The sequence below is a fragment of the Tiliqua scincoides genome, chromosome 1 (assembly GCF_035046505.1).
Source record: "Tiliqua scincoides isolate rTilSci1 chromosome 1, rTilSci1.hap2, whole genome shotgun sequence".
Lineage (NCBI taxonomy): Eukaryota > Metazoa > Chordata > Lepidosauria > Squamata > Scincidae > Tiliqua > Tiliqua scincoides.
The window spans coordinates 178,966,621-178,979,912 of record NC_089821.1 but is presented as its reverse complement, the minus strand read 5'-3'; the positions used below and the strand labels follow the sequence as shown (position 1 = coordinate 178,979,912).

At 43.1% G+C, this 13,292-nt stretch overlaps 1 protein-coding gene across 2 annotated transcripts; it reads left to right on the top strand.

Annotated features, from left to right (window-relative positions):
• The first annotated feature begins 1,519 nt into the window (after positions 1–1,519).
• On the top strand, positions 1,520–11,875 carry COX7A2 (cytochrome c oxidase subunit 7A2). Of its 2 annotated transcripts, none has more exons than XM_066612442.1 (4): positions 1,520–1,705; positions 4,182–4,271; positions 6,616–6,700; positions 11,690–11,875. In XM_066612442.1, exons 1-4 carry the CDS (start codon positions 1,688–1,690, stop codon positions 11,707–11,709), a joined length of 213 nt encoding a protein of 70 aa, XP_066468539.1. In that variant the 5' UTR covers positions 1,520–1,687; the 3' UTR covers positions 11,710–11,875. The 2 variants fall into 2 exon arrangements, with proteins under 2 accessions (XP_066468539.1, XP_066468538.1); XM_066612441.1 differs by lacking the exon at positions 11,690–11,875 and adding an exon at positions 8,320–8,606 and having other exon boundaries at positions 1,536–1,705.
• The last annotated feature ends 1,417 nt before the right edge of the window (positions 11,876–13,292 follow it).

Sequence of the window (13,292 nt, the reverse complement as noted above, 5' to 3'; positions counted from 1 at the left end):
ACTTGTATATACTAAATAGGCATTTAGAAATTGCAATATAAATCCTAGATCCACTGTCCTGCAAGATCAATGCTACGTGTCTTCAGTTCTGTGTAGGACTCTGATTAAAAGTTGCCTCTGCAGAAGCCTGGAGTCTATATTGGGATCTGAAAAGAACTGTATTTATGATGCTCTGTTCACCTGCAATTAGCTGTTAAGGAGTTGTGTATTGGTACATATCACACATACATATCATATGTATACATATGATACATACATATCATATGTATTGATATGCTACCTTTTAATTCTTCAGAAATTCTTCTGTGATAAGGAAATAAAAACACGAGAGTGCTTCCTGCACTTCTTGTTTTTATAAAAAAAACACTTTTCTTTCAAAAATGGGTTGCAGTGGGGGGTGTTGTGGGGTAATGATTGTCTTTTTAAAAATTCATTTATTTATTAAAGAAAAAGTATCAGCAAGGCACACTAAAAGGAAAAAAGTTAGATAAAATAAAAAATGATTGTGTTTGCATTTGCTGACTGACAGCCCAGTCCTATGCATGTCTACTCAGAAGTAAGTCCCATTAGAGTCAATGGGGTTTACTCCCAGGAAAGTGTGGCTAGGATTGGGCTGTGAGGCTGCAATCCTATCCAATTTTCCAGCAGTGGTGCAGCTGCACTGCTGCCTTGAGCTAAAGGACAAATATTCTCATACGTGGAAGAGGCCTCTGTGTCTCTCCCCACTGCAGGATGCAGTGCACACCCCATTGCTGCACCAGGCCTGGAAAATGGGATTGGGTTGGGCCCTGAGTATACTTTTAAAGCGATTAAAGTATGATTGTAAGAAAAAAGAAAAGTGGTATATAAACAATGATTTATAGAAGTGCACCCTTGGCATAAAAACCACCTCACCCAGCTTTTTGTCCTGTGGGGGTGAGAATGAAATCTGTGGAAAAAATCATGTTCAAGAACACCTCTGGCTCTACGAGCTCTGATCCCCCTCCATGGCTTTGGCGTGAGCAGCCCTTGAGCCATTTCACGTGGCTAAGCACAGCAGCTCACAGGCTTGTCCCCATGCCCTGCACTGACCCATGTTTCCCATACCTACTTGCAACCTATTTTAGAGGCTGGCCTCCACCCAGCCACCCACCCCCCTGTTGGTCACTCTGTATGCAAGAGCCTTCTAGTGGACAGGCCCTGGGCAGCAACTGCTGTTCTTATCAGGAAGCTGCCTGACCTCCTCTCCAGCCTGCAGCCAACTGCTTCACTTCTTGTCTAAGGTTCTAGAATGTCTGGACAATTGAGGCGCGACGCTCTTGCTCTCCTCAGCCGCGTGGCTCTATGCTCTGATGCGGGGCGCTCTAGGCCACCTTAGGTCATAGAGATTTTAAAAAATATTCGCAGCGCAGGCTTTAGTGGCGCTTCCCGCTGTCAGCATGCTACGCCCCCTCAGGCTTCCCACGCAGACTTTGGAACACTTTGATCATAGAGCCGCGAGCGCCAGAGCGACGCCCTTCTGCGTTCCAGGACAGCCGTCCCTCACGGCGGCTTTTGCTTTCTCCCCGGAAGTTCATCGCCGCGCGTCGTCTCGACTGTCACTCGCACCTCTAGGCTACCCTGTGACGTCGCTCGGTGGCGAGCGGAAAGAGGCTTCCTTTTCCGTTGCCCTTGCCCGGAGGAGTGAGGTGAAGCGAAGCCGGCCGAGATGCTGCGAAACCTTTTGGTGGGTTGCGGGGGGAGGGGTTTGTGGCGCTGGGCAGTTGGGAAACCGTTAGCGGGGGACCGTTGGGGCGTGGTCGGCGGCGCGCGGCAGGTCAGAGAGCTGCCTGCAGTCCTCGCTCCCTGCCCCCCCCTTCGACTGGCCCTTCGCGGCGGGGGGAGCGAGCAGCGCGAGATGGGAGGGGGCCCAAGCGGGGGCTCGAGGCTCTGCTTGTGGGCACGCGCCTGCCTGCCTACCTGCCGGCCGACCTACCTACCTGCTGCTAGCCAGCCTACCTGCTTGCCTGCCAGACCTGCTGCCTGCCTGCCGCCGGTCTGCCTGCCTTGAAGTCCAGGGCTTCCCTGGTGGGGCTTGGAAAGGCTGCAGGGACCCTCCCAGTGTTTAAAGTGCCAGTTTTTGAGAGAACTGATTTTAAAATTTTCAACTGAAATTTTAAAAAACGAAAGCCACAGTGTTGCTTGTCACATGGAAACCCAGTCAAAGAGCTTTATGGGGAGATCCTCCTGGCTCTGTGCCTTCCACTGGTGCCTGCGCTGCACCTGGTTGAAGCATCCCTAGCATGCCATTTCTTCTTCAAATATAAAATTTTGAACGTTGACATAGCTAGAAGATTTCACAGAATGAACATGGGCTGCTAAAAATTGGAATCTTTTTTGGGGGGGGCATTACACCAGAGGGCAAATAAGCACCCCAAATTTCATAAATAAACATGAATAAAATATATAAATATTTTATAAAATATAAATATAAACAAAAATTTCATAAAATCTAGAGCTCAGATGAAACAGTGTGATGATTTGACATGGAACCCCCCCCCCCCATTGAACAGGAGTTGGTGCTCTTGGTTCCTGTTCCGGACTCCATATTCTTGGTAGTTTGCATGTTTCAGCAAATGGCAGTTGGTAACAGTCTTTTTGCAGCCCAGATTGTGTTAGGCACTTGGCAGGTATGTGGCACTTACTTTGATTTTAGTTTTTGGCCCTTTAGCTGCTTTTTCTGGTCAGAGTCTGTTGTTGTCCCTTGAAAATTTAGAGTTCTTTAAATCAGTGGTCTTTAACTTGTTGAGACCTAGGACCCAGTTCAAAGCCCAGTTGATAAGATGGCACCCACCTTCAAGAGCTCAACAGCCAAGAGGGGTGGGTGAATGTGGCTGTGGACCTCTCCTGGCCACAAATAGATGTACTTCTACTATATTGTTCTGCACTTTCCTTCCTTCCAGGCCGGTTGTCATGCCATTTGCTGCCCATCCTCTCCTGCCACCTACAGTTGGGAGAGGATGGACAGTTTTGAAAGATGGTGAAAGCAAAAGAGGAAGTGAGGCGAGGAAAAGCAGAGAGCAATGGAGAGGAGAGCAGGTAGATGGGTCAGAGATTTGGGGGACCCACTAGCTTTGGAGAAGTTGCCTCTGCGAAGTCCCCACAGATCAGGGGACTTTGCAGAGGCAACTTCTACAAAGCCAGACTCTCCAATGGAATTTACTTCATTAAGGACCCTCACTCTGGCTCAAACTGTACAGCCAAATGACCATGGCAGCATTGCTATCACTCATTTCTGGCTCCTAATCCATCTGTGAAGACACAAGCCTTAAATTGATTCTGTGGAAGACTAAAAAGAGAGAGGCTACTGTTTACATATGCATGTTGGTTTGTTACATTATACACATGTGCAGCCTGTGCAATTACTCACTGATAATTATCTGGGATACTCAGATAAATTTTAGACTTGGTTTACTACGCTGCTTCAATGGGATGACAGGTTTTTTGGTTCCATTTTTTAACACTACCAACCCTATCTAGCCCATAGATCATCATGGATGGATGGGTATTCCAGAGAATCAGTGTGGTGCAGTGGTTAGGCTTAGGACCCTGTCTCAAGTGAACTCTCATTTGATTTATCCTCAAGATCCTTCACTTTCGCTGTGTGTTCTTTGTCACAAGGAAAGTTGCCTTACTAGAGATATGCATATTGCCACGTTAGCTTATCTTTGGCTCTCTTTTTGTTGAGTACCAAGCTGTAGAATATCTGGAAGCCACAATCCCATGGGAAAAAAACCTGTATATAGACTGCCTGTGGATGCTGCCCACACAAGCCAAAACACTTTTTAAAAAAACAGAAAATGTTGTCACTATATTTGCTGGAGAATTTTAAATAAAATCTGGTTAACCCTGAGAATGAATGAGTGGGTGTGTGTAAAAATCTAGTTAACCCTGAGACTTGGTTCAAATGTACTTCAAATTACTAAGCACAATTGGCTTTTTTGGAGTAGTACTGTATAGACTTGAACACTTTTTCCATTGTACGTGGTCATCACCTCCTTTCCATTTAGTTTCAGGGTACAGTAACTAGCAATTTTATGTGCATTGGCATTCTCACTAACCACGGTTATTCCAAACCATACTGTTGCGCTGTATTCGAGTAAGTATGCATGGGATTGCAGCTTTGAAGAAAAAACATTTAGTACTTTGTGTTTCTGTTGCAGGCTCTTCGCCACATTCCCCAGAGAACCATAAGCACTGCTTCTCGCAGGCAGGTCGCAAACAAGGTTCCAGAGTACCAGAAAATCTTCCAGGTATTGATTGCATTCCTGCTTTGCTGAGGACACATGAGACTTTGTAATGGAGCCTTTCTATTTTGTGTCTGAATTTCACCCCAGCACTGTCTGTTCAAGTGGCTGTCTGCTGGAATTCCTTGGCATCTTTTTAGATTGTGAACCCTTTTGGGACAGGGAGCCATTTAGTTATTTGATTTTTCTCTGTAAACCGCTTTGTGAACTTTTAGTTGAAAAGCGGTATATAAATACTGTTAATGTTAATAATAATAATAATAATAATACTGTCTTTTAGGTGTGAGTGAACTGGAGGTGTTTAGCAGTTCTGATGCGACTTAGCATGGAAATCTTGGCTTGACATCTTATGGCTACACAAACTTTGCTAGATGATAGCTCCTTATTTTCTTAACTGTAGTGAATGTTCTGAAACGTTCCAGCATATCTGTTGGAATACATTATGCTTATGAATGCCAAGTCATTCATTACAGTACAACAATAAAACTAAGTAGAAACCAGATTCAGTATCTGGAAAAATAGCTAATGTTCTGTTTTGTATTTAGTAGCCCTGCCATTTGTGTCTTGTTGTTAACTCTCATCAATTAAAATTTGAGACCACAATAATTTAGTAGGCTTTGTAAGACAGCTGTACTCATTGGTCTTGGGTTATGATGAATAGGTATGCTGAATGGTATAATGGGACATCATGTTTTTAGATGACTGAATCAGTAAATGATTTATTCTGGAGCTAGTGAAAGACTTAGAATATTAATGGAGATGTCTAGAATGTTTTATTTGAATATTTAAGTGGCTCCATGAACCAAGTTAAGCTAAAGTTTTTGGTTTAGCTGTCTTGATTTTATGAATGCCTAATAGGGCTGTTTTAGCATAACCAAGTGCTTAACATATTGCTGTACTTTTTGTATTCTTCTATTAATGCAGTTTTGGCCTGTTTCTTTTTTTTAAAAAAAAGGTGATTAGGAACCAATCAAATGTGAAGCATTTAACACAGAGCAGAGAATTATGTTAATTGCAAAGGCTGCTATTTTCTAGGAGAATCCAGAGTACACTTTTTACAGGGCACTATACCAAATGCTGTGGAAGCTCTTCCTCCCTGTACAGGAGGGAGGCAATGGAATGGATTTGATTGTAATGCAGTGGATTTGATTGTAGTCCTGACTCCTGCTCTGGTAAACTATGTAACCATCTCTTGCTTCCAAACATTCTGGTTTATAAGGCTGATTGCCTCTGTATCTGTGCCAAATTCCTTTTGTAAGGAGAAAATAATCTTTTCAACTATTAACCCTCAACTAGGGAAAATAGTGCATTTCCTTTGTGAAAGGAAAGCTTCTTTATCTGGAGACTGTGGAATCTGGTGTCCTATGCTAGGCCCTCAGTCTGTCCACATAGGGTGTTAGCGGCCCTGCAGATTTTGCTTACTGCACTCCACAAAATAGTACCACTTCCATGGGCACTTGATTAGGGGCATGGGGCTATAAGGAGGAGCACAGCATGTGTGTATTTGCATTCATAGTACAAAGGCTTCACAGTGCTCATGACAAATGTAGTTGATGCTCTGCTCACCACCCCCCTCCTGTGTAAATTCTGGCTGCCTGGCAGCCCTAGACATGTGCCCCCATGCTGATATGAACTTTGTGCTTTCTCTTTAATATTGCATTTCTTTTCAGAGATGCCAACAGATATGCAAATTGCCCAAAAAGCTAGGAAATGTGGCTTAATTGGAAAGAGAAAGCAGTGGGAATTTTCTGGAGGAAGTGCATGGGGACCCTATTCCTAAATTAGGGGAATGTGAGTGACCTAGATGCCTGCAGGGCTGAGGAAGAAAAACCCCTCATTCCTGCCATTATCAGGTCACCCAATATATGTAATAGAAGATACATTTCTGTTTACATAAGCTCATTTTTTACCTCATGGAATATTTAACAATATTTTATGAGTTAGTAGATTATGGTCAGTTAATATTTTACCAGTCGATCGGCGCTTTTTCCATGTGATACGCTAAAGTAACCTCTTGTTAGAATGTGCAGAGTTGAGCAGGTATCTGAATTTATAACATGGTAATATGCTTACCACATAGCAATGCTTCAATATCTGTGAACTTCCTGATTAAGGGTGATTTTCAAGGAACTGTTTTAAAGCATAATGTTAGGTCAAATAACTTTAAACACCTTTTTGTTATCTTTGTTGTAAACTGTGGAAAGACTGATCAACATTTAGTTTTGTAAAATTGTAACCATAGCTGAACAGACTTTGATTATTTTTCAGAATGGTTGGGAACAATCCTTACCTAATAGAAATGTTAGTCCGAACTTAACGCAAGGTATTCTGTATTTATTTTTGCTTTTAGGAAGATAATGGCATTCCAGTGTACCTCAAAGGTGGAACAACTGATGCACTGCTGTATCGCTTAACCATGGGTCTTTCCGTTTTCGGTAAGAAAATAGAAAGCAGGAGCTGAGCAATCATATTCTTGTCTAGTAGGTGTTTTTGAGAGAATCTACCCACACTCTCCACGTATGAATCTAAGACTTCTAAGTTCTCTGGTGTCTTTACTTAACTTACAGCCCAGTCCTAGCCTGTGCTGTATCTAGCACAAGTTAGGAGGCGGCTGTGGTGCAACTCGGATTGAAGGGATATTTACCTCTTACTCCGTGTTGCACACCAGCCACCCCAATGGGGCTACTCGGATTTGTGCTAGCGAATTTGCTGACGCAAATCTGAGCAGCCCATATAAGACTGACTGGACCAGGAATAGGGGTTAGGATCCAGCTTAAGTTTCCAAGGCCGGTCCCACCCCTCTCCTATGCCTGGTCTGGCCTCTGGCTAACCCTCCCCTGCCCTCTCCCTGTCTAAAAACACCCCTGTTCCGTCCTTCTGCCACCTTTTCCAACTCCCCCTTTCGTGCTGGCCACCCTTGGCTAGCACAAACTTATTCGACGTGGGGAGGCTGGCGCACTTCCTTGTACTGGCCTGCCCAGCTGACAGGGAGATACAAATATGCTTTTTGGCATGTTTGCAACACTTTTTTGCTGGTGCTAGAGACTTGTGCCAGCTGAAGAACAGATAAGGATTGTGTCCTTAGTTTATATTTTGTGTTTATCATTTTTATCTCTTAAAAAGCTCATCTGATATGATATACTTGTAAGTAGCAGCCTTTATCAGTTATGTGTGAAGCATTCATAACTTCTACCATATTCAGTCCTTTGAGTATTTGTTGTCTCCACTTCTTCCCATTCAGTTTTTAAAATAATGTTCTGGAGATGTGCTATGCTTTCTTATACTTTTGGTTTCTCTTGTGGAGAGCACTTGGATCTGTACAGACTGCACCACAAAGTGATCCCAAAGCCTCTTTTTATTTTGTAGGTAAAAACTGATAGGAATTTTTATAATTCATTGGGGTTTTCAGGCATATGTGCTTATAGGCCCTCTTCACTGTGCCTGTTTAATTTAGCTTTTTGATACAATTTCTTGTAGCTTTGAGATAGTTTAATTTTAAAAATTGCTTGCAGAAAACATCCTTGAAGTTAAAGGAAAAAATAGAGCTGCTAGGAATTGTAATTTTGGGAGCTTTGTTATGGAATTTTTGAAAGCAGTAAGATTTGGAAGGATAATCTTTACAGTATAACTAGCTGTATGAGTTAGACTTGCCATTTGAATTCAGTTTTCACCTTCTGAAGTTTTTGTAGTGTTGTGCTAAGTGAATCTGCTTCTCTGATCTTCAACATATGGGAAGGCAAGCTTGGAGGCAAGCTTAAGGCTTTCTCTTTAACTCCTTTTAAGAAGAGTTGGTACCTCCACTTTGAAGATGAGTCTTAATACGTCTGAAGCAATTTAATCCATTTCTGCCCAGCCCACAGGTGTACACATTTGATTCCTGTTGCACATATGCAGTGTTGGGCAGAAATGGCTTAAGACCACAACATATATCTCTTTTGTAGGAGAGGTTGTGATATATCTCTTTTGTAGGAGAGGTTGTGCTAATAAGAACTTGTAGTTGTATAAAGCAAGTGTGCTTAATCTGTCCTAATGTTGTGCATTTGTCTCTATGCAGGAGTAGGCTATGTCCTTTATGTGCTCTTCATGGCTGCTATGCCCAAGAAACAGAAATGACTCTAGTTTACAGAATGCATCTAGGAGTAGCATCACTCCGTTCCATTCCATTACACTCTTCAGGGACCTGTCTTGTCCTTGTCATAAATGACTATGTTTGGGAACAATATTTATTGAGTTGAATGTTGTATACTGCAGTGAATAAAGCAGCTTTTACACTGTTGTCTGGTGGTATGAAAGTATATCAGATATGCTCCAATCTATTAAAAGAGTGAATATTAATGCTTACTCAAGTCTACAGTTTTATTCCAACTATGACTAATAGGAAGTGGAACCTACAGAAAAAATATTAATTTTTCTTAATATTAACAGTATTTATATACCGCTTTTCAACAAAAGTTCACAAAGCGGTTTACAGAGAATAATCAAACAAGTAACGGCTCCCTGTCCCAAAAGGGCTCACAATCTAAAAAGTTGCAAAACACCAGCAGACAGCTACTAGAAAAGACACTGCTGGGGTGAGGAGGGCCAGTTACTCTCCCCCTGCTAAAAAAGAGGAGCACCCACTTGAAAAAAAGTGCCTCTTACTCAGTTAGCAGAGGTACTAGTTTATAAGGTAATAGTTTATAAGCTTTAAAAATAACTCTGAATGGATTGTGTAAATATCCTAACACAAATGCAAAAACAATTCATCTGACTGTTGTGCAGAATCCTGTTTCACATCTAGCCCTGCGGTTCTCAAACTCTCAGGGAGTTTGAGGACCACAGAAAGTTATTGTGTGGGAGTGGGGAAGGCAGCTGGGGCGTGGGTAAGGTAGCAATGCGATCCCCAGGATTGTGTCGCTAAGGGGGCTGCAGGGACTGGCATCAGTTCTTGCAGCAGCCTCCTGGGGGTGCTGGGAGCCCTGCGCGACAGTCCTCGGGGCTCCCCAGCCTTCAGAAAGTAAAAGCGAAGTGATTGTGCTCCACCTCCGCAAAACTGGAAGTGGAGTGTGATCACTCCGCTATCACTTTCTGAAAACTGGGGAGCCCTGCAGTGGGAGGGCTGGGAGGCTGCTGCAGGGACTGGTGAGTAAATGCCAGTTGCTGCCTTGCCCCCGCCCCTTAAGGGGGCAGAGACTAGGGCCCTCAGGCTGGGGCATCGTAATGCCCTAGTTTAGGAAGCCCTATTCTTGCCCTTCATATATTAGCAAGTGCAAAGCTACTGAAAGTAGGCAGAGGCATCATATATGAGCAGCTCCTCTTGGTTCAAGGTATATCCATATAATTGTGAATTCTCCCTCTACAGGAACTGAAATGTGGAAATGCCACAGTGCATATTATAAAGCTAGAAATGGCTTCTGTTTGGCAGATTCTCCTGCTACAGCATGAAAGATTATTGTATAGGATCTATAATCCAACACACAAGGGTGTGTGTAGGTTTTCATTTGTCCTATGTAAACCACTTTGAGATTTTTTTTGTTGAAAAGAGGTATATAGATATTAATATTTATTTCAAAACACTTTGTCTTCTCCTTTTATACTAAAAACCTGAGCTCACTATCAGCAATTTTATAGTACAATAATATACAGATATAAAATTTTAAAAAGTAGCAGCCAAAAGCAGTAAATCATCTTTGTGAAAAGGCTGTGGAACTTAGCCTTAAGTCCCTGCTCAGAGGCTAACAGGGAGGTAGATTCATACCTATGGTGCTATGCAGAGAAAGCCTTTCTGCTTGTTGCCACTAACTGCACCTGGGATAATGGCAGCACACCCAGGAGGGTCCCCTGATGACCTTGGAGATAGGCTCTTCCTTATGCGAGGAGAAAGTCATTCAGCTAACCTAGCCATAGGCCATGAAGGGCTTTAAGCAGTGCCTTGAATCATGCCTAGAAACAAACTGGCTGCCGTTGCATTCAAAGGAACAGTGGCCAGCTGGAGTCAAACCACCTAGCGCTCACGCCCACGCCCACATAGGCTGCGTCTTCTACACTAATGGCAGTTTTGGAATGGTCTTCATAAGCAGCCCCACATAAAGTGCTTTACAGTAGTCATGACATCACCAGTGCATGGACTACACTACTCATGTGTGATTGATTCCAGTATCATTGCAACTAGTGCATGAGGCTAAGGTTTGCAAAGTGTCCCTGGCCGACACTGCTACCTGGCAATCCAAAAGCAGCAAAAAGTTCAGAAAGACCCCTATACTGTAGACATGCTCCTGCAGAGTGTCTGCAACCTTGTCCAGAACAGGTTCTTGATCCAATATCCATTGCAGGTATCTGGACTAAAATCTGTTTTGTCTGGATTTAATTTAAACTTGTTTGACTTCCTCCAGTCCCTCAGTGATCTCAAGCAGTGATCTAGATATTCTATAGCTGCCCTGCCATTTGACAGACTTCAGAAGTAGAACTGGGTGTCATCTGCATATTGGTAACCCCGACTTCCAAATCACTGAATTATCTCTTCTGCAGTTTCAAGTAGATATTTAATTATGGTGAGAAGACACAATGAAACCCTGTGGCACATCAAAGAGCAGGCCAAAGAATAGGAGTTCCCCAGTACTCCTTTCTGGGACCTATCCAAAATTTACTGGAGCCTCCAAAAACTACTTGCAAGCCCTAGTCCAATCAGATGATACAGAAGAACACAGTGGTTGATGCTGCTAAGAGGTCCAGCAGGACCAATCCATCCTGTCAAGTCCCAAAGTAGGCTTGAAGCCTTATGGAAAGAGCGCCAGATAATTGCTTTCACCAGGAAATCCTGGGGCTGAGACACCGCTACCCACCAATCACTTTGCTTAGAAATACGATATTTGAGATTGGGTAGAAACTGTCCAATACAGTGGGATCCAGGGAGGACTTTTTCAAGAGGGATCAAACTACAGTTTACTTTAAATAGTGTCAGCAATACCCTTTCCTTCAATGATGAATTAACTACACCCTCCCTATTGGCCATTCCTCTCCAGACAGAACTAATAAACCAAACAAGGCAAGGATCAAGCTGATGGCCTCAGGGCTTGAAAGGGCCCTGTTTACATTCTAAGGCTGTCCAAGGTGAAAAAAATCTATAACAATCTGACCAACAGAGCTGAGGTTCATTGATGGAAACTTAATATGGAGACTGCTCTGGTAGATGAGACCAATGTTAACAGCAAAATGTTTTACAAACTAGTCACAGTGAGGCACTGAATTGTTTCCCTCCCCACTATGGTGGGGGGACAGAAGAAATAGGCCTCTGACTACCTGGAAGAGCTTGATTGTCTCTCTGTTGATGCAATGGCAGCTAAGAAAATTAGTATGGTATTTCTGCACTGCATGACACAATCCTAATGGATGCCTGCCACATTTCTTTGGTGAGTAAGTAGATACCTGTTTTTCCTTTCCATTAGGCAAACAGCACTTGCCTTAGGATCCCTGTGGAACTACACATATTTTGACATCGGTCACCGGTATGCTATGTGTTAAGGAGAAGTTGGAAGATGGCCGACTAAGCTCCAGTGAATATGCTATGTGTTAAACACATGACAAGTCCTGGAACATGATAGATTTGTCATGTATACAAAGAGTTGAAAGAATGTAAATGCATTCGTTAAGTGTTTTATTACATGAAAAAGTGAAACTAACTGACTATGATTCTCATCCATTCAGAAATATTAGGAGATAATATAAAAATAGAACTTTTGCTGTTTAGACTGAAAACAAATATAGCTAATCAAATACATCAGTGAGATGCAGATGCAGGTGGAGGCTGACCAATCAAAAAAACCCTTCCTTGAATCAATTACTGTCTCTTCTAAGTATTTATTGCAAACTAGTGGTTTTCCAGTGGGTCCTCTTGCTTTTTCAGTTCTACCTCTCAGGAAGGACTGATGGCTTAACAGCCTGGGATCCCGCCAGCATCAGAGACAAGCTGACCTAGTCTCTGCTTCACATTCACCATATAAAGCTAGAATGAGCTTAATGGGTGGTTGGGTGCTAATGGAATGTGTCTCCCCAAAGAAATGTGGTTTTTGGTAAGGAGTACAGAGAGACTGTATCAGTCTGATGCAGTAGAGCAGTAGTTCCCAAACTGGGTCAGGACCCACTGAGGGTTTGCAACCTGATTTTTGGTGGTCCCATAGCGGCTGAGTAGAGTCTGAAAATGGGTAATGGCAAGATCAGATAACTAAGTGCATCAAGCCCTGAGGCTATTCAAAAATCAGATAGCTGCTAGTTGCCCTGCTTAAGAGCTCAGCTCCTTGCAAACTGAGTTCCTGCTTTTTGCAAGTATGTGTAAATATAGGAAAAGAAATGTTTGAGCATTTTTTTGGGGGGGGGGTATTTCTTGTCAATAAATTTCTTTCTAGATCTCCTTTTTTAAAAAGTCTTGTAAACCTAGGTGGATCCCAATACAGTGTCATTTTAAGTGGATCCTGTTGCTAAAAATTTTGGCAACCACTGCGGTAGAGGATGAGAAGGCTTTAAACACAATGCTCCTGGCTCAAGCTGCAGGCTAAAGAGTAGCCAGTTGTAACCCTATCCTCATTGCGCCTTCAAAGAGTGTGCAATGGTGCAGTTTGGGGGCAAAACTTTTTACAGGGCTTTTAAAAGTTCCCTGGTATCCTGTGTACCACTCCACACACCTCCACGTTCCACTAAGTGGCACCTGTGACATAGGTTGTCCACCTCTGCACTACAGTCTCTTGACTCTGTGTATGATTTGCATGGTGACTAAATTTTCTTAACTCTATGTGCAACTTTACATTTTCATAAGCAAACTTTTAGGCTGCTGCAAGTCCATCAGTTCCTAATGCCCAAACTGCCCCCATACTGCGTCTTTAGGGATTCCAGGAGCTATTCTTATTGCCTTTGGGAGGGGAGACAGGAGGAAGATTGCCCAGGTACTCCCCTCCTCAATACTGGGCCAGCTGGTGGCATGTATGCATTCAGGTGGGAAGAGTAAGAGGGAAAGGAACCATGCCTGTCCTTTGCCATGCTCCAGCCCAAAGTAAA